This window comes from Narcine bancroftii, chromosome 1 (assembly GCF_036971445.1).
Source record: "Narcine bancroftii isolate sNarBan1 chromosome 1, sNarBan1.hap1, whole genome shotgun sequence".
Lineage (NCBI taxonomy): Eukaryota > Metazoa > Chordata > Chondrichthyes > Torpediniformes > Narcinidae > Narcine > Narcine bancroftii.
Genome location: NC_091469.1, coordinates 207,808,642 through 207,830,119, shown reverse-complemented (window position 1 = coordinate 207,830,119; position 21,478 = coordinate 207,808,642). Strand labels below are relative to the sequence as shown.

At 47.4% G+C, this 21,478-nt stretch overlaps 1 protein-coding gene across 3 annotated transcripts in view; it reads left to right on the top strand.

Annotated features, from left to right (window-relative positions):
- notch1b (notch receptor 1b) overlaps positions 1–21,478 on the top strand; it is a 122,202-nt gene that overhangs the window by 70,914 nt on the left and 29,810 nt on the right. For all 3 annotated transcript variants that reach the window (XM_069889833.1, XM_069889823.1, XM_069889814.1), the window contains exons 9-17: positions 437–550; positions 5,389–5,502; positions 6,184–6,417; positions 7,013–7,123; positions 10,308–10,500; positions 10,868–11,013; positions 12,103–12,216; positions 17,470–17,589; positions 21,124–21,276. In XM_069889833.1, the coding sequence (XP_069745934.1) occupies positions 437–550; positions 5,389–5,502; positions 6,184–6,417; positions 7,013–7,123; positions 10,308–10,500; positions 10,868–11,013; positions 12,103–12,216; positions 17,470–17,589; positions 21,124–21,276 (1,299 nt within the window). The remainder of the gene's footprint in view (positions 1–436; positions 551–5,388; positions 5,503–6,183; positions 6,418–7,012; positions 7,124–10,307; positions 10,501–10,867; positions 11,014–12,102; positions 12,217–17,469; positions 17,590–21,123; positions 21,277–21,478) is intronic.

Here is a 21,478-nt window from a genome sequence, read left to right as displayed (position 1 = left end):
AAAGTGATGATTTGTTTTGTACTTGTAGTTTGAATTGGGAGTAAACAGGAAATTGCCTTGTGATCCACAGGAAATGGTTCAAGTGTAGAAAATCAATGTCAATTTTTTAAAAATTTAGACAGACAGCACAATAACAGGCCCACTGGCCCACGAGCCCATGCTGCTCAATTACACCCAATTGACCTACACCTCCGGTACATTTTTGAAGGGTGGGAGGAAACTGGAGCGCCCGGAGGAAACCCACTCAGACACGGGGAGAAGAAACGAACCCCTTACAGACAGCACGGGATTTGAACCCCGGAGGCCTGTGTGGTAACAGAGTTGTGTTTCTCCCTTGCCTCCCCTCACTCTCAGAAGCATCACGCTGAACCTTCCGATTCTCCTGCAACAACAGCCTGTGTGGAAATGGTTCATTCTGTGTGTTATAACTTTGCAGGTTACACAGGACTGTACTGTCAGATTGATACCGACGAATGTGGCAGTAATCCCTGCTTAAACAAGGGCAAATGTATCGACAAAATCAACGAGTTTGAATGTGAATGCCCTTCAGGTTGGTACCAATAAACATTCCTCCTTGGCCCAACCCCCACCGCATCCTCTGTGTACTGTGAGCAAGGCCAGGGATTAATCCTGGCCTGCGGGCAGGCTTTAGCTGCCAAGGCAAGGCCTACACGCTCTCCCATCCCCCATCCTGTGGAGCGATCAGTCTACTGTCAACTTGGTTCTGCTCACAGAGACTGAAATCTGGATAGTGAAACTAATGACTTCAGTAAAAAAAAATAAACTTTATTCATTTCACTGATAAAATGGCTATGTGGCCAAGTACTATGTTCAACACAATCAAGTGACGCCCTTTTTTAGGTCAAAATTTTCTTGCCCTTTTATTTTAATTATCTTTCCTGTTCAGATCCCATTCACTTCACCACAAAGGCACAGACCAGTATAAGTCCAGGTTAAAGACTACAACAAATAGATGCAGCATCAGTATATAGAAACTGCCAAATATGTACTACTATTCAAAACGTTCAAGGCTAATATTGTGCCATGTTTATGCACAACTGTCCGAATGCAAGGTTCCACACACACTACCCTCACTGGGGTACAGGTTCCACACACACTACCCTCACTAGGGTACAGGTTCTACACACACTACCCTCACTGGGGTACAGGTTCCACACACACTACCCTCACTGGGGTACAGGTTCCACACACACTACCCTCACTGGGGTACAGGTTCCACACACACTGACCCTCACTAGGGTACAGGTTCTACACACACTGACCCTCACGGGAGTACAGGGTCCACACACACTACCCTCACTGGGGTACAGGTTCCACACACACTACCCTCACTGGGGTACAGGTTCCACACACACTACACTCACTGGGGTACAGGTTCCACACACACTACCCTCGCTGGGGTACAGGTTCCACACACACTACCCTCACTGGGGTACAGGTTCCACACACACTGATCCTCACTAGGGTACAGGTTCTACACACACTGACCCTCACGGGAGTACAGGGTCCACACACACTACCTTCACTGGAATACAGGGTCCACACATATTGACCTTCACTGGGGTACAGATTCCACATACACTGTCCCTCACTGGGGTACAGATTCCACATACACTGTCCCTCACTGGGGTACAGGTTCCACACACACTGACCCTCACTAGGGTACAGGTTCTACACACACTGACCCTCACAGGAGTACAGGGTCCACACACACTACCTTCACTGGAATACAGGGTCCACACATATTGACCTTCACTGGGGTACAGATTCCACATACACTGTCCCTCACTGGGGTACAGGGTCCACACACACTACCTTCACTGGAATACAGGGTCCACACATATTGACCTTCACTGGGGTACAGATTCCACATACACTGTCCCTCTCTGGGGTACAGGTTCTACACACACTGACCCTCACTGGGGTACAGGTTCCACACACACTGACCCTCACTAGGGTACAGGTTCTACACACACTGACCCTCACAGGAGTACAGGGTCCACACACACTACCTTCACTGGAATACAGGGTCCACACATATTGACCTTCACTGGGGTACAGATTCCACATACACTGTCCCTCACTGGGGTACAGGTTCCACACACACTGACCCTCACTGGGGTACAGGTTCCACACACACTGACACTCACTGGGGTACAGAGTCCACCCACACTGACCCTCACTGGGGTACACATTCCACTCAGACTGACCCTCACTGGGATATGGGTTCCACACACACTGATACTCACTGGGGTACAGGGTCCACACACACTGACCGTCCGTGGTGTACAGGGTCCACACACACTGACCCTCACTAGGGTACAGATTCTACACACACTGTCCCTCACGAGGTTACAGGTTCCACACACACTACCCTCACTGGGGTACAGGGTCCAACACACTGACCCTCACTGGGGTACAGGGTCCATACACACTGTCCCTCAGTGGGGTACATATCCCACTGGCAGCGGGAAGATGGGCAGCAGGAAACTGTGGATTGATACACAAGAAAATGAAGAATAAAGGGGAGGTGGGAATTTGAAGAGTTTGGGAGAAAGAGTTGTGGAGTAAGTGACTGTTAGTTGATGATGAGGACAAGCTGAGCTGAAGAGAATTTGGTGGAGTGGACCAATCAGTGAAGGCATTCTGTGAGCTTGTGAAAGAATGAAGAAGGCTCTTGAGGAACAAAAACGTGCACTGAGAAATGCAATGTGGTCTGAATGGAGTCTGAGGGCTTTGTGCATTAGGAGCAAATCTCAGAGAGCTGTGAAGTTCAGGGACGCTGGCTGTCAATGGCTGGTGTCAGTGTGAGGTCAGGACCATTCAACTCCCCATTCTCAGTAACCATGGAGCCCCACCACATTGCTGGAATATGCTGCCTCACAACAACTACATCGAGCAGCCCTTTCTCCTGGAGCAGCTGGCGAAGGCAGCACACTGTACAGCAGCTGATGGCTGAAGGCAACGCGTCCCCAGCTCCCGTACTCAATCAATGACACTCACGTATGCACACGCTCATCCACCCTCTGATACACGCGCGTGCACATCATCCTTCCCTGACACCCACACATGTGCGCGTTCACACACACTGATACACATACAAGCACACACACACAAACCGTGCATCTTGGCGCCTCACAGTTTGGCGGGCAGCAACCTCCTTTGAAGAAGACCGCAGAGCCCACCTCACTGACAAAAGGCAAAGGAGGAAAAACCCAACACCCAACCCCAACCCACCAATTTTCCCCTGCAGCCGCTGCAACCATGTCTGCCTGTCCCGCATCGGACTTGTCAGCCACAAACGAGCCTGCAGCTGACGTGGACTTTTACCCCCTCCATAAATCTTCGTCCGCGAAGCCAAGCCAAAGATACATACACACATAAACATAAAGCACACACACATATATACATACACATACACAAATGCACACATATATTCACACACATCCACACACATACATACAGACCAACACATTCACAATTCTCAGAAACACATGCACACACACATATGCGTGCAGACCGACACAAACACCAGATTCACATACACACACATGCTGATACACATACAGACACACACATGCACACAAACAAAACATCCTCAGTCACATGCAAACATGGAAAAAGTACACAAACACACACACTTGCACTCACAATTTGTCTCACATATACCAATCCTCACTTCCCCCCCCACACACACACACACACACTCATCTGCAGAGACTCTCACATACATACACTCACGCACACACCCTTTCACTTTCACAAACACTCTCACTTCCGCGCACACATTCCCAGACATGCAACTTCTTTCTCACATACTCGTCCTCGCACACACACATATCCATGCAGACACACACAAACACATGCATTCACACTCGGACAGGCATGTGTGTATGCATTGTGTGTTTCTGCAAGCATATGTATGGATTCACAAATGTAGAATGTCTCTCTCTCTCTCTCTCTCTCTCTCTCTCTCTCTCTCACACACAGATTCATACTCACACTCACTCTCCACAAACACGTACTCACACATGGAATCCCATTTACTCTCCTATTTATTTTAAATCACATATTAACATGCATGCATTCACACATTCAAGAGCATATGGTCGCACTCAGATGCCCGTTTATGACCGCCTCTCACAAATACACTCACATACAGAAAATCTAATGTGCTTCCACTTTCTCACAGACACACACACACACACTCAAACTGCATATACATGTACACACAAAGTCACAAACACTCTCACACACATATACATTGAAATTTGATCACAGCACATTAGTTTACGCAATCTTTTGATCACAGCCTTACTAAACATCCCACCCTAGAATTTGCTATGCAGACATTCAACTTGCATTCATTCACACTTTGGCACATATGCCACACCACAGTCATTAGCTCATAAGATATTAAATGTGGTGTGAATGGAGTCTGAGGAGTAAATGCAGAGAGTTGGGAGGTACAAGTACGCTGCTGTCAATGTCAGTGTCAGTGTGAGGTCCTACATTCACATAATAAATGCACAAATATAATCATTCACATCCCCTCACTAAAGTTCAGTCACACACGAACATATGTGCTCTTTCTCACACACTCACCTTTTCTCACTGTCATGGGCTAAGTCTGGTGTTACATGCAGGGGAGGTGCAGCAGATAATTGAACTCCAAGGGACAATACACCGTAACCCTCGAGACACACCAGAGGGTGGAATTTGGACCAAGGGTCAACCTGCTGTAGAAACTCAGTGGGTTGAGCAGCATCTGTAAGATGGGCATGGTTGGCGTAGGGGCTAGTGCCACGCCTCTAAAGTGCCAGCGATCAGGACCGGACCAGGTTTCGAATCCCGCATTGTCTGAAAGGAGTTTGTACATTCTCCCCATGTCTTGTGTGGGTTTTCTCTGGGGGCTCCAATTTCCCCCCACCCATCCTGGGGTCTAGGTTAATGGGGTGTAAATTGGGTGGAATGGACTCGTAGGGCCAAATTGGCCTGCTACCGTGGTGTCTGTCTAAATTTTAAAAATTAAAAAAGTTAAAATCTGTGTCCCATAGCCCCATACATAAAATATACCCTCAAGCTTGTGCTCCCTCTCCAATGACCTCCTCCTCACATTGACAGAGGCAGGTGCTGTTGGAATGTTTTGCCCAGGTCCCCCACCTTATTGAATTAATTGTAATACTCTGGTTAGACCGCACAGACTGACTATCTCACTCCCTGGCTGAACACATGATTCTCCTCGACCCCAGTAGTGAACCTCCTTCCCCTACCCCAAACCTGAAAGCACCTCTCTCTTCCCCCATTACTCAATCCAAGCCCTGTCTCGCTTCCGACCCAGTCACCCAGTTCTGTTTAACTTCTCAGGATTCAATGGTAACTTGTGTCAGATCGATGTGGATGAGTGTGCAAGCACACCCTGCAAGAACGCAGCCAGGTGTGTCGATGGACCTAATAAATATCACTGTGAATGTTTGGAAGGTCAGTGCACACACATCTCCTCATCTCATTTACACTTCCTCTCAGTCCAGCCTCTGAACATCACGTCTGAATTAAGCTCATTCTTTGCCTCCTCCTCCCCCCTCGGTCTTGCCTCCAAACCTAACATCACCTCATCACCATTTCCAGGTAGACATGTTCCTCTCACCTGCTACCTGTAGATTTGGTTCTGTCCTTTCTGGCCCTCTGCTTTCCACTCCAGGGCTTTTGCCAAATTAAGTGAAACTTGCTTTTCTATGAGTAATGAACATTGTCAATTTCTGATGGAAGCTATTCCACTCCATTGGGGAAGTGTTGTTGTGATCACCCAGTGTGTGTGTGTGGGCAGGCATGTGTACATGTGCATATTGTGTGTGTGTGTGTGTGTGTGTGTGTGTGTGTGTGTGTGTGTGTGTGTGTGTGTGTGTGTGTGTGTGTGTGTGCACGTGTGGATCTGTGTGCGTTTGCACATGTATGTTTTTGCATTGTGTTTGCCCATGCACATTCTTTTTCATTTTCTACACCCTCTGTCTCTTTCCAACTCTTCCCCTCTCTCTCTCTCTCTCTCTCTCTCTCTCTCTCTCTCTCTCTCTCACTCTCTCTCTCTTTCTCTCTCCCCTCTCCCCCCGCCCCTCATAATGTTCTCAGGCCTTCAGGTTAATTGATTGTTTTGTTCTGCTCCAGGTTTCTCTGGCACTCTCTGTGAGACCGACATCAATGAGTGTGAGCAAGATCCCTGTCACTATGGTACATGCAAGGATGCCATTGCAACCTTTAACTGTGCCTGTTTCGCGGGCTACACTGGTCGTGTCTGTGACATTAACATCAATGAGTGTCAGAGCCAACCCTGCCAGCACGGAGGGACATGCCAGGACAAAGTGGATGGGTACTCGTGTTCCTGCCTCAAGGGTACCTCAGGTACTGATCTCTTTCCCCTCAGCTTTTCTGCTCTGCCGTTCATCACCCCTTCATTATATTCTCCTTCTCTTCTCCTCTTCATCCCTTTCTCCTTTCCTCTTTTCCCTTTCTCCCTCCTGTTTCTTTCTCTTCCCCTTTCTCTCTCTTTCCCCATTCTCACCCCTTTCTCTTCTTCTCTCCCTACCCATCTCTCCCTTTCTCTCTCTCTCTTTCTTCTTTCATTTCCTCCCAGTTCACAAGCCTCTGCCCCCAGATTCTCACATTCACTATTCTGTTCCCCATAACACTGCCTTCCTATTTCCAGTTTCTTGTCCATCTGTTCTTCCAGTGTCCCAGCCAGCAACTTATCTTTCACTCAAAACCTTCAGGTCATCAACTCATTACTGTTTGAGGGATCTTGCTGTGCTTGAAATGTCAGTTTCCATTCCTGGATTAAAAAACTTGTTTACTAGAAAGTGCATGGCAGAATTCTGATGCTATGGCAATGCAAATCTTCCTTGCTTTGTCTTGGAAGATTCCTACATTCATGTTTTCTCATTGCATTGATGGAGCATCAAGTTTCATAAAGTTTAGTCATTGTATTATTTTTCCACAGGTGTAAACTGTGAAACAAATTTGGATGACTGTGTCAGTAATCCCTGTGAGTACGGGAACTGCATTGATCAGATCAACAGCTATGACTGTGTCTGTGAGATGGGCTACACTGGTAAGGGCCACATCCATTTTCACCTTTCTAACATGGCCTCTGCTCACCCAGTGCTGAAACTTTCATCAATACCTTGCCACCCTATCACAATGCCCCCTGTGTTATGTTGCCATCCTACCCCAATGCCCCCTGAGTTACCTTGCCACCTTATCCAATGCCCCCTGTTATGTTGCCACCCTCTCCCAATGCCCCCTGCGTTACCTTGCCACCCTACCCCAATCTCCCCTGAGTTATCTACCACCCTATCCTAATCTCCCATCCTCCATCCTCTCTCTTAAACTCACCCAAAATATTTTCCCAATAACATGCTCACACCAGGTCCCATTCACCTATCACCCTTGCCCTCTCTGACCCACATCCAATTTGGCCACATCTTAAAGATAATTGTTTTCCAATCTTTCATGTTTCTCAGCATTCCCCATGCCCTCCATCAAATGCTCTTCCAGTCTCCAAGCCACTGAAGACTCAAGGCAATTCATGGTGATACCGTTGGTCCCCTGAGCACCGAGCTGGGAACTCCCTCTCCGCCACTCATTTAAGATACTCTTTAAAACCTGCTATTGACCAATGCTTTTTGTTCTAATGCTCCATATGATTAGAAATGAAACTTTGTGTGAAATGTCACTGATATGAACAATCCCACTCTGTTTCAGCATCTTAAACTCACTGTGTGTGCTGTTGTGGATGTTACTCTGGTGCACCACCCTTGATCTCTTGCATACACCCACCTGAGGCATGACCTCTCACTGCCCAGTGCACACTTTGCTGCATTATATTTCTGCAATATTCATGTCAGCTTCTGTTGATCTTGAATCCAAGCTAGAGTTTCACTTTTGTTGCGGGAGAGCTTGTCTCCTACTATTTTCCTGCATGTTATCAAATCTTAACCTAAATGAGCAGTTTACAGCTGGCTGCTGGCCTCCGGGTAAGTGGGAACGCAAGAATACAAGAAATATCTTGTATTTCTATATGATACAGACGGAGGTCATTCAGATCATCGAACATGCACCAGGTCTCAGAGCCAGCCCAACACTCTTGAGGAAACTCACATAATGGCAGATGCTGGTACCTGAGGCAAAAACTAAACTGCTGGAATTGGCCAAGCAGCATCTGTGGAGGCAAAGAGATGGTCGACTTTTTGGGCTGTGATCCTATGTCACCCACCCTCAGCCCCCTTTTCCCATCTTCCTCATCCCTCACTCACCTTTTCTCTCAGCCCCATTCTTCTTCCCCCATAACCCCTCATCCCTCATTACCCATTTCTGATCTTCCACATCCCTCTGCATTATTGTGTCCCCCCACACCTTCAGACAACTTTATACCCACCCCCCACACACACACCTTGTCCCCTGCATTCTTCCTCTCCACTCCTACCCTGATGCACGTCCCCCTTTCTCTGGGCACATACAACCAAGGCACCCACATTCAGATGACGGCCTTTGGCAGTGATGGTCACACCCTGTACTTTGTGCCCTCTAATGGGAGGAATTTAAATATAATTTTACCAGGCCAAAAAGCTGAGCAAAATGTTTGAATTGGCGTTTCCAAAGCAACCAAGGCTCTGCCCAGGGCCAGTCAATGGGAGCAGGTAAGTGGAGGAACAGGAGTAAAAGGAGTGCCTGTCATCAGTCAAGCAGATCTCTGAATCTCAGGAGTATCGTGTTCCTTCTCCCAGCCACACAGCCACGGTGGAAGCTCACAGTCACATTCTCTCTCTCTCTCTCTCTCACACACACACACACACACACACACACACACACACACACACACACACACACACACACACACACACACACACACACACACACACACACACGCATACCCACACCCTCTATCTATCCCTCTCTCACTCTCTTGCCCATTCCTTCTTCCTCCTCCATCCATGACTTTGTTCTCTTTTACCCTCCTCTCTCTGCCTCTCGGTGGAGTGGAGGGGTCCGGTCAATTCCTCCCGACCCCCAGCCCTCCCACCTGCACCTGACTCACAGGGCACCCACTGGCTGATCGTCCTGAGGATCGGGTCCAGCTGCTGCTAGGGAGGGAAGCTGACTTTTTAATAAAGGGTCCATTATTCAACAACAGCCCATCTGCTGGATTGGGTTTCAGGGCCAAGCTACTCCACCAGTCCTGCTTTCAAAGATCTGGGGCGAGTGAAGCAAAAGACAAGCCGTAATTTGAGAAAACTCAGGCTCTGAATGTTGTTCCTTTGTTTCGGTGTGGAGGAGAGATTCAATTCTGAAGGGAATCATTTCACTTCACTTCAGTCCTGGACGTGTCAAGCAGCGACATTGTTGGACTTTATTCGGAAGTGCTGAGAGAAAATAGGATGAAGATTGAGTGACTAAAACTGTCGCAGCAACTAGCTCTGAACTTCTTTTCATCTTCCAAGTATCTTCTTCTGCCTGTAGATGCTGATCTTCACCGGGATAATGGTCCCACAAACACTGTCCCTCACTGGGGTACAGGTTCTGCACACTGTCCCTCACTGGGGTATAGGCTCCACACACACTAACCCTCACTGGGTAAATATCCAGTGGCTTCCACACAATCTGCTGCTCCATCTCTTGCACTACTTCCCAGTCATCCTCACACCAATTGCCACTATCTTCTCACATTCATTCCTCATCCATCTCCTCCCTCTCTCCTTCTTCCCCTTCCACACTCTGTCCTAATCCTCATCTCTCTAATTCCCAATCTGTCTCCTGTACAAAGTCTCCTCACAAAGTGACTAATCCTGACCCCTTCCCACATTAACACACAGCCCATTCCAACTCCACTTCTCATCCTGATATTTCATGACTACTTTCCTCTTGCCGTTACAACAAAAAAAACAATGACCTCATTAACTATAAACTTGTCAGAATTTTTTGAAGTGCAAGTATGTTTCTGCTCTGCTTGTCTTCATGGCCTCTGGACGGACTCTTCTCACTAATTGATCTGTTGCTTTGAAAGCTGTCGGACCTGACCCGCATTCCTGGTCCCAACCAGACCAGTGCGTCATTGCTGAGCTCTGTGGTACCATACCATTCCCACATCCAAAGTTGTGCCACTATTTTGTTAAACCCTTTCAATCTGTTTGCTGTGATGATCCTCATTAATATTCATGGCTTCACCACAATGAGATTAATATGCAATTATTCACTACTGGTCTTATTAAGATTCATGTTTTCACTGTGTATTTCAGGACCCATGTGCAACATTAACATTGATGAGTGTGCTTCAAACCCATGTCACAATGGAGGAACATGCAAAGATGATATCAACGGCTTTATATGCATCTGTCCAGAGGGTTACCATGACTTGGTGTGTTTCTCTGAGGTCAACGAGTGTAACAGCAATCCATGCATCCATGGGGAGTGCAGAGATTACCTTAATGGGTGAGAATTGCTCATTCATATGGGTTGCACAGGAATGTTTGATGGAACCATATACAGGCAGATTTATTCTGAGTTGTGCTGTACCTGCCATAGGAGTGTTTGATGGAACCTTCAGAGGGAGTTTCATTCAGTATCTAATCTCTGATGAACTGAACCGAGGAGTGTTGGATGAGACTATGTAGAGGTGCCCTGTACTGCATTGTACTTGTGCTCACTGGCCCTTGGAATGTTTGATGAGAACACGTGGAGGGAGTTTCACAATGTATCCAGTTTGGGTGGGAAGCCTTAAAATGGGATGTGCAGAAGAGCCTTTCCTTCTATTGGCAAAGGGGTAGATGAGGACTGACTCTGTTCTTCTGCTTGACAGGTACAACTGTGAGTGTAGCCCCGGCTGGGCAGGTATGAACTGTGACCTGAATGTCAACGAGTGTGAGTCTCACCCTTGTGTGAATGGCGGCACGTGTAAGGATATGAATAATGGCTACCTGTGCAACTGTCAGCCTGGCTTCAGAGGTAAGGAAGGGCATGGGCCATTGGCCAGGGGGTGGGGGGGGTGGGGGAGAGACTGATACAGGGCCCAGTCTATGCTGAGGATCACAAGCCTGAGGCATTTATTCCTCTGTCAGGGACTCTTGGCAGGGAAAACATAGCTGTGTGCACATTACCACCCTTTGTGGAGTTCTGTCAATGTATGTGAGCCCCTCACTGATTTTCTCTCTCTCTCTCTCTCTCTCTCTCTCTTTCTCTCTCTCTCTCTTACATTTTTCGTTCTATCATTCTCTGGGTCACATCCCCTTTTTTTTTCAAGATTTGATATTATTTTATTATCATGTAATAAAGCAGGTGCAATATCACATGAAATTGCCTTTAGTCGGCTGTAAGACAGACAAAGATTCATCATCCACAGAGATTACCTGGTGCCCCATACAGTCAGAGAAAGAGAAGCAAAAGAAAGTCCCTTCAGAGTCCCCGAGTGTCTGTGGATTTTCCTCCGGTGCTCCCGCAGCCTCTGCAGCCGCACAATCATCAGTCTAAACCATTGACAACCCAAACTCCAGATCTAAACCTCCAACATGATCAGAAAGCCTTCAGTGTCCTCAGCACCCCCTCGCATCCCAGTTCGAATACCTGGCACCCCTTCAGGCAGTTTCGAGCCAGTTTCCAGTAGCCTGCAGCCTGGTGTGTCTTTTGAACACAATTGTCTGCAGCCCGCATCCTGCATGGGTTCATCGTCTTGAGTCTGCAATGGCCCAAACCTATCTGTTTTTCACCAGCAGATCCCCTTCTTGGTATGCTGCCGTGGTCAATGTCCCATTGGGTCATCTCCTCTGCTTCTCTTTCTCAAATGGGGGTATTTTCCCTATTTTCTGGATATTCCCTTTCTCTTGCATGCATATTCACTTTGTATTCTCTCTCTCCCTCTCTCTCCCCCTCTCTGCTTTCTATCTCACATCTATTTCTTCCTTATGTACCTGCCCATCTATTCTTTCCTCTTTCTGTCTGCTGGATTTTTTCTCCTTGTGTGTCACCCCTGGAATTTGTAACTTTAGTCTGTCTGTGGACTGTAATGCTTTTGTGCTGTTGCAATTGTACCTTTTTCAGGACCCAACTGTCAGACAAACATCAATGAGTGTGTATCCAACCCATGCCTCAACCAGGGAAGCTGTATTGATGATGTAGCTGGCTATAAGTGCAACTGCATCCTGCCGTACACAGGTGAGAAAGTCAGAGCCGGGTGCTTCACACTTCATTCTGGTTAGCAGACCAGGTGGGGCAGGTGGGGAGAGGGTGGGTGGTGAAAATCAGTCAGAGGTCCTCTTCAGTGGTCTACTGCTCACCCTACTCAAGGCACCTTTTCACATGTCTAGGCAGCATGTAATGAAGAGGCCAATCTAAGGTCACCACCTGTCTCTCATGTCAGGATACTTTCAGACTCAAGTGTCTCTCGAGAGAAAGCATGCAATGTCTGGCAGCTCTCTAGTGATGCTCTAGGACCAGTGGATGCCACAGCATCCAAAAAGGATAATAACATTATACTTTCAAAATGATGCAAATGTACTATTGGAAATATGAAAATTAACAACACCCAAGTACATCTTATGGCACAAGTGTTGGTGGACCAGGGCTAATAAATATTGATGTAGAAGGGTTAGTGACCAGGCTTAGGAAACTTTGCTATAGAAGGCTGAGTGGAGCAGGGTTAGTACACCATGTTGAAGAAGAGTTAGTGACCATGGCTAGTAGACCTTGCTGTAGAAGGGTGAGTGACCAGGGTTAGTACATCTCACTGTAGAAGGGTAAGTGACCAGGGTTAGCACACCTTGCTGTAGAAGTGTTAGTGTCCAGGATTAGTACAATTTACTATAGAATGGTTAATTAGCAGGGCTAGTACACTTTTCCGTAAAAGATTTAGTGACCAGGGCTAGTAGACCTTGATGTGGAAGTGTTAGTGATTAGGGTCAATTCACCTTGCTGTAGAATGGTTAGTGACCAGGGTCAAATAACCTTGCTATAGAATGGTTAGTGACCAGGGTTAGGACACCTTGCTGTAGAATGGTTAGTGAGCAGGATCAAATCACCTTGCTGTAGAATGGTTAGTGACCAGGGTTAGGACACCTTGCTGTAGAATGGTTAGTGAGCAGGATCAAATCACCTTGCTGTAGAATGGTTAGTGACCAGGGTTAGGACACCTTGCTGTAGAATGGTTAGTGACCAGGATCAAATCACCTTGCTGTAGAATGGTTAGTGACCAGGGTTAGGACACCTTGCTGTAGAATGGTTAATGATCAGGTCTAGTACACTTTTCTGTAAAATGTTTAGTGATCAAAGCTAGGAGACCTTGATGTGGAAGTGTTAGTGACCAGGTGGAGTACACCTTGCTGTAGAAGGATTAGTGACCAGGGTCAATAGACCTTGATGTAAAAGGGTTAGTGACCAGGTCTAGTACACTTTGCTGTAAAATGTTTAGTGACCAAGGCTAGTACATCTTGCTGTCAATTGGTTAGTGACTAGGGTCAGTACACCTTACTGTAGAAGGGTTAGTGACCACAGTCAGTACCCTTTACTATAGAAGGGTTAGTGACTACGGTCAGTACACCTTGCTGTTGAAGGGTTAGTGACCACGGTCAGTACACTTTACTGTAGAAGGGTTAGTGACCAGTGTCAGTACACTTTACTGTAGAAGGATTAATGACCAGGGTTAGTACACCTTGCTGTTGGAGGGTTAGTGACCACAGTCAGTACACTTTACTGTAGAAGGGTTAGTGACCAGGATCAGTCCACCTTACTATAGAAGGTTTAGTAAACAGGGCTAGTACATTTTGCTGTAAAAGGGTTGTTGACCAGTGTTAGTTCATCTTGCTGTAGAACAGTTAGTAGACCATGGTGAGTAGTATATCCTGCTGTACACAATTGAGTATAGTTGGGCACAGTGCCATTTTTTATGTCCACACATGAGTGTGTGGTGTGTGATTTTGGATTAACCTCATCTGAAAGCGAAAACCTCTGTCCGTAATGCCAAGTCTTGGTCATCAGTTTAAGTCACCATCCAGAAGGCCATGATTCTGAGCGTAAATTGAGGTGGATTGTTGCAGGGCTCTTGCCATTCCCTTCTTACTTTCTCTTTAAGAATTGAAGAGCACCAGGTTTGTGGTGAGGTAATCAGTTCAAGGGCGTCTCCAGTTCTGCCAAATCCGCCCCACGCTGGCACTATCTGAAAATTTTGCACTGTGAGGTTGGTTCCAGAGGAGGATTGGAGCGAATTCTGTCCGGAGCTGGAATAAACAGTGAGCAGATTTCCTGGTGAGGGACTGGCTCATGATGCCGGGCTTCCTGCTCCCTGGAAGTACTGGTGCACAAGGAACAATTGCTGGAAATGGCGTCACCCTTCCTGTCTCTGCAGGGTTTCCCTGGAAACTAATCGAGGGTAGAGTGTTCGCCTACAGAATGTAACAAAAGGAGAGAAACCTCAACTTTGGAATATTTAACCCTAGCAAAAAAAAATCAGTTAATAATGCAGCATCATTTTGACTCTTGTTTGTAAAAGAATCAAAATACAAGTTATGAGTTTCTGCCATCAGGTGCAGTTGGGACTCCATTGTGTCACAACCTTGTCCCAAATTCAGGAGAAAATAAAATAGCTCTTGCTTCTGCTCCCAGTCGAGAGATCACTGACCTCTGGTGGAGCATCAGGAGCAGTGGATCCAAACATCTGTAGAACCCGTAACCCAGTGAGGGTCAGTGTGTGGACCCTGTACCCCAGTGAGCGTCAGTGTGTGGATCCTGTACCCCAGTGAGGGTCAGTGTGTGGATCCTGTACCCCAGTGAGGGTCAGTGTGTGGATCCTGTACCCCAGTGAGGGTCAGTGAGTGGACCCTGTACCCCAGTGAGGGTCAGTGTGTGGACCCTGTACCCCAGTGAGGGTCAGTGTGTGGACCCTGTACCGCAGTGAGGGTCAGTGTGTGGGGTCCCTGTACCCCAGTGAGCGTCAGTGTGTGGATCCTGTACCCCAGTGAGGGTCAGTGTGTGGATCCTGTACCCCAGTGAGGGTCAGTGTGTGGATCCTGTACCCCAGTGAACGTCAGTGTGTGGATCCTGTACCCCACTGAGGGTCAGTGTGTGGACCCTGTACCCCATTGAGCGTCAGTGTGTGGATCCTGTACCCCAGTGAGGGTTAGTGCGTGGATCCTGTACCCCAGTGAGGGTCAGTGTGTGTGGACCCTGTACCCCAATGAGCGTCAGTGTGTGGATCCTGTACCCCAGTGAGGGTCAGTGTGTGGACCTTGTACCCCAGTGAGGGTCAGTGTGTGGACCCTGTACCCCAGTGAGCGTCAGTGTGTGGATCCTGTACCCCAGTGAGGGTCAGTGTGTGGACCCTGTACCCCAGTGAGGGTCAGTGTGTGGACCCTGTACCCCAGTGAGGGTCAGTGTGAGGACCCTGTACCCCAGTGAGGGTCAGTGTGTGGACCCTGTACCCCAGTGAGTGTCAGTGTGTGGATCCTGTACCCCAGTGAGGGTCAGTGTGTGGACCCTGTACCCCAGTGAGGGTCAGTGTGTGGATCCTGTACTCCAGTGAGGGTCAGTGTGTGGATCCTGTACCCCAGTGAGGGTCAGTGTGTGGATCCTGTACCCCAGTGAGGGTCAGTGTGTGGATCTGTACCCCAGTGAGCGTCAGTGTGTGGATCCTGTACCCCAGTGAGGGTCAGTGTGTGGACCCTGTACCCCAGTGAGCGTCAGTGTGTGGATCCTGTACCCCAGTGAGGGTCAGTGTGTGGACCCTGTACCCCAGTGAGCATCAGTGTGTGGACCCTGTACCCCAGTGAGCGTCAGTGTGTGGATCCTGTACCCCAGTGAGCGTCAGTGTGTGGATCCTGTACCCCAGTGAGCGTCAGTGTGTGGATCCTGTTCCCCAGTGAGTGTCAGTGTGTGGATCCTGTACCCCAGTGAGGGTCAGTGTGTCTTGGACCTGCACCCCAGTGTCAGTGTGTGTGGAACCTATACCCCAGTGAGGATTAGTGTGTGTGGAACCTGTACCCCAGTGGGGGTCAGTGTGTGTAGAACATGTACCCCAGTGAGAGTCAGTGTGTGTGGGACCTGTACCCCAGTGAGGGTCAGTGTGTGTGGGACCTGTAACCCAGTTAGGGTCAGTGTGTGTGGATCCTGTACCCCAGTGAGCATGTGTGTGTGGAACCCATATCCCAGTGAGGGTCAGTGTGTGTGGAATTTGTACCTCAGTGATGATCAGTGTGTTGAATCCGTACCCCAATGAGTGTCAGTGTGTCTGGAGCCTGTATCACAGTGAGGGTTAGTGTGTGTACCCCAGTGAGATTCAATGCCCATGAAACTTTTCTCCCACAAGAAGAAACACAAGAAATGTTTTACTGGCTGCACAGTTTCTGCCTCATGGTGCCAGTTTGGGGATGGCATCATGGTGTAGCAAGTAAAGCTTCTGCCCCCTGACCTCTGGTCCTGTCCCCAAAGGGTTCTGTTTGATAGGTTAATTGCTGCTGTGCATTGCTCCCTATGTGTAGGTGAGTGGGAAAATGCATGGGGGAAAGTTGAGGAAAATGTAGGGTGAATAAAATGGGATTTGCATCGAATTAGTGTGTGTGGGCTCTCAATGGTGGTCCATAGCACCTGTTGTACGACTGAATAGTGGAGTACTTGAGGTCCGCGATCTCATCCTTTGGGATGTATCGGTACCAGGTGTTGGAGCTGGTGTCATGTTGGGGATTGGTATTGGCCCTCATTGGGGAACGATTTACCCAGTGTTTACATGCAAACTAAAATGTGAATAGAGTACCAGTAGTCCTCAATGTACGACCTATGCGAGTTACATCCACCTGCACCTACAACTGAAATTTTTAAAAAAATACTGTACATATGCTGAGATTTTTCATTAAAGGTTCATTTGTTGAAAATGTTTTTCAAAAATTGCTTTAATACCTCGTTAAGGCATGAAAATCCAACTTATGTCTACGACCAATCCTTCGGGCTCAATTATGATCGTATGTTGTGGACGGACTACCTGTACAGTAAAATCCCCATTGTCCGGAATTCAACCAACCAGCAGCCTCACACAACCAGCAAATAATTGTGGAAAATAAATAAGTAAAAACTACTAAAGTTTAAAATTGGCACTCTCCAGCGGTTCGTTCATAATCCACGTAACACGCAATCTCAAGCAACCGTAAAAATTCACTTATCTGGAGTTTACCCATCCCCGTAGGTGCTGAATACAAGGGTTTCTATTTGACTCCGAAGGAATCATGTAAAGTAAATCTGCCCCACTGAATATGGTAACGGTACTTGCCTTATCCTCACTACCACCAAATGAGCAAGCATGGAATCCACTCCCATGCCCTCCACCCTGGTGCTGCCGGGCCAGGGCCTTCCCCCAGTTTCAGTGATTGTTATCTACATTTCTCCACACTTTGTTCGAGTTCTAACTGTGGATCCACTTGTGTGCAGGTGTGAACTGTGAGGATGTCCTGGCTCCGTGTGCTAACGAGCCTTGTAAAAATGGTGGTGTTTGTCACGAGTCTGAGGATTATGAAAACTTCTCATGTGGTTGTCCAGAGGGATGGCAAGGTGAGTGGAGCATCATGTGTGATCCATGGCACGCTGAGCAATGCGTACAGAATACTGCTGTATAGGTTGTCACCTAAAATGCCACAGAAATATCACCATGCACTGGACATAAAGGGTCATACAGGGAGTCTCATGCTTAGAGCACTTGTCATGGGGTGTCACACAGGGAGTGTGTGTGTGTCACACACACACACACACACACACACACACACACACACACACACACACACACACACACACACACACACACACACACACACACACACACACACACACACACACACACACCAGCTTCACCATTGAGCATTACGCACAGGATGTCACACACAGGAAGTCCTGTGCAGTGTCACACACAGAGCATCGTGTGTAGAGCCCCACATGGAGAGCATCACAAACTGGGTCACATGTGAAACATTGCACACAAACCATCTTGCGTGGAGTATCACACATGCCCAGTGCATTCACAATCATTTCCTGGACAGCAAGGACACACAATGCATGTGGAAGGGCATCAAAGACAACACCAACCAAACCACACCAGCTTCCTATGCCTCTGTCCCAAACACACTGAACAACTTCTGCATGTGCTTTGAGGCGAAAAGCAACATTGCAACAAAGAAGAGCACCCCTCCTCCAAATGTCCAGGTGCTGTGTCTTGCAGAGGTCAATGTGAAGAGAGAGTTAGGCAAGGTCAACCCGCAGATAACATTCCTGGCAGAGGGCTCAGGGGATATGCGGCTCAGCTAGCAGATGTTCTCACCGACATCTTTCACATCTCCTTGAGCAGCACCGTGGTCCCAATGTGCTTCAAAGCTGCCACCATTGTCCCTGTCCTGAAGAAGTCTGTGTCCTGCCGCAATGACTACCGCCCTGTCGCACTCACATTCATTGTCAAGAAGGGCTTCAAGAAGCTCATCATGCGGCACATCAAGCTCCTGCTGCCCCCATCACTAGAACCCCTGCAGTTCCCATATAGACCAACCGCTCTACATGTGACGCCACTGCCCTCCATCTAGACCACTGGTTCTCAACCTTTTTCATTCCACTCACATACCACTTTAAGTATTCCCTATGCCATCAGTGCTCTGTGATTAGTAAGGGATTGCTTAACATGGTATGTGGGTAGAAAGAAAAAGTTTGAAAACTGCTGTTTTAATCAGACCTCATTGACTCGTTATGTGCACAGTTTCATAACTAAAGAAAATGGGCCAATGACCATTTTTCTCAAGCAAAATATTTCAGTAACAATTGGGTCACTCACATACCACCTTAAGCAATCCCTTACTAATCACAGAGCACTTATTGCATAGGAATTACTTAAAGTGGTATGTAGGTGGAAAGGAAAAGGTTGAGAACCACTGGTCTTGACTCATCCACCTGGAAAACAAGGACTCATACATTTGAGTTCTATTTATTGACTTTGGTTTAGGATTCAACACAATCATACCTCAGTACCTGAGGGGAAAGTTGAGCCTGCTGGGTCTAAACACTTCCCTCTGCAACTGGGCTCTCGACTTCCTGTCAGGGAGAGCTCAGGCAGTCTGGATCGGTAACAGCACTTCCAAGACCATCACACTGAGCACGGGGCCCCCCAGGGTGGTGTGCTTAGTCCACTGCTGTTCACTCTGCTGACCCATGACTGTGCAGCTAAACACAGCTCGAGCCATATCTTTAAGTTTGCTGACAATACAACCGTGATGGGCCTGATCAGTAAGAATGATGTGTCAGCAAACAGAGATGAGGTGCAGTCACTAACAGAGTGGTGTAGAGCCAACAACCTGTATCTGAACGTTAATAAAACAAAAGAGATGGTTGTCAACTTCAAGAGGGCCCAGGGGAGCACACTCCACTGACCATTAACGGTTCGACCATTGAGGTCGTCAAAAGTATTAAGTTCCTTGGAGTGAACTTGACGGAGAATCTCACCTGGTGTCTTAACACCAGCTCCATAGCCAAGAAAGCCCAGCAGCGCCTCTACTTCCTGCAAAGGCTGAGGAAAGTTCATCTCCCACCCTCCATCCTCACTACATTCTACAGAGGATGTATTGAGAGCATCCTGTACAACTGCATCACCACCTGGTTTGGAAGCTGTACCACCTCGGACTGCAAGACCCTGCAGAGGATAGTGAAGTCAGTGGAAAAGATCATTGAGGGCTCCCTTCCTACCATGAAGGACACTCAATGCAGGTGAAGGCAATAAACATGGTGGAGGACTCCACACACCCTTCACGTAAACCATTCTCCCTTCTGCCATCTGGTAGGAGGTACCATAGCACTCCGGCCCTTACGTCCAGATTGGGAAACAGCTTCTTCCCCCAATTCCCAGAACACCTGGGGATAGGGTACTGTTGACTGTTAATGTATGTCTTAAATATTTTAATGTGTTTAACTATTCTGACTTTTATCTATGTAAATATGCTCTGTGTTGCTGAAGAAACACTATCTCATCTTTACCTTGCGAGCATGGTATGAACGATAAATAAAGGAGACTTGACGTGACACATCAAAGCCCAGAGCGTCTATCCGTCAGCATATCTCATTGCACTCTGTCACAGACGGAGAATCACATTTAATTTGTTACACATGATTAAAATGGCAGTTCGGAAGTTTCAAATCTCAAGCCATGTGTTCACATTTTATCACAGCAGATCTGGTATTTAGATTTGCTTAATTATCTGGAATTTGGCACTATAATTAGCCTTGGTAATGATCACAAAGGCAGCCAAGACAATGAGTGACAAGTTCAAAAGACCCATCTGTTTTGCTGAGTCTTGCAGGGGAGGAAATCTGCCATCTGAGTTCCAGCTCCTATGTGACTCCACATTCACCCCAGGTAGCGGGTTGATAAATGCTTCAGGAATGGCCTGGCTGGCCATTTAGTTATGGGCGGATCATCACAGGCAATGAAGTGCACATTTTCCCACTGATGTCAAGATCCAATAAGGGGCAGCACAGTTTGCATGGCGGATAGCACAACACTGCTACAGATCCAGTGACTAGGGTTCGAATCCGGCGCTGTCTGTAAGGTGTACGCTCTCCCTGTGTCTGTGTGGGTTTCCACTGTGTGCTCCGGTTTCCTCCCACTGTTCAAAAAATCATACCAGGTTGTAGGTTAATTAGATGGCACGGGCATGTGGGCCAAAAGGACCTGATACTGTGCTGTATGTCTAAATTTAAATTTAAAAAATTAACAAATTAATTAAAAAAACACAGAACATTGCAGAAAATACAGACTGTTGCACATTACTATATAGTCAGGATAATGTGAACTATTTTATAACCATGTAATAATACACCCTTTTCACTGTAGTAACTGTAGTGCACCACTGTGGAGCGTATGTATATGTATATGAGTGTGTGTGAACAGTTTCCTGAGATGGTGGAAGGCATCAGTAAATAAAGTCTCTTCTGTTATTTGAATCTTGCATCTCTAAGTTATTTAAGAAGCCTCTCGAGAAAAACCAAAACATAACACACATCAAATATCACAAGCCAGTCGGGTGCAGTTAATGAATGAATTCCCTCTCTCTCCAGGCCAGACCTGTGAAAAGGACGTAAATGAGTGCGTGAAGAGCCCCTGTCAGAATGGAGCCACTTGTCAGAACTCCATGGGTGGATTCCAGTGCATCTGTCGCCAGGGCTACACCGGGACCACCTGTGAAACTGATGTGGATGACTGTCAGCCCAGTAAGTGGAGCAGGAGGACAAGTGCAAGAGTGAGCAAGAGCATAAAAGAATGAGAAACAGAATGAGATCAAACAAATCATAAAGATTTTCGAGTAGGTTATCAAAGAAAGTAGATGAAGGAAAGTCTGTGAATGTTGACTACATGGACTTTAGTGGGCGTGGCAAGATGGCGTAGAGTCTAGACGTGCAATCTCGACATCTC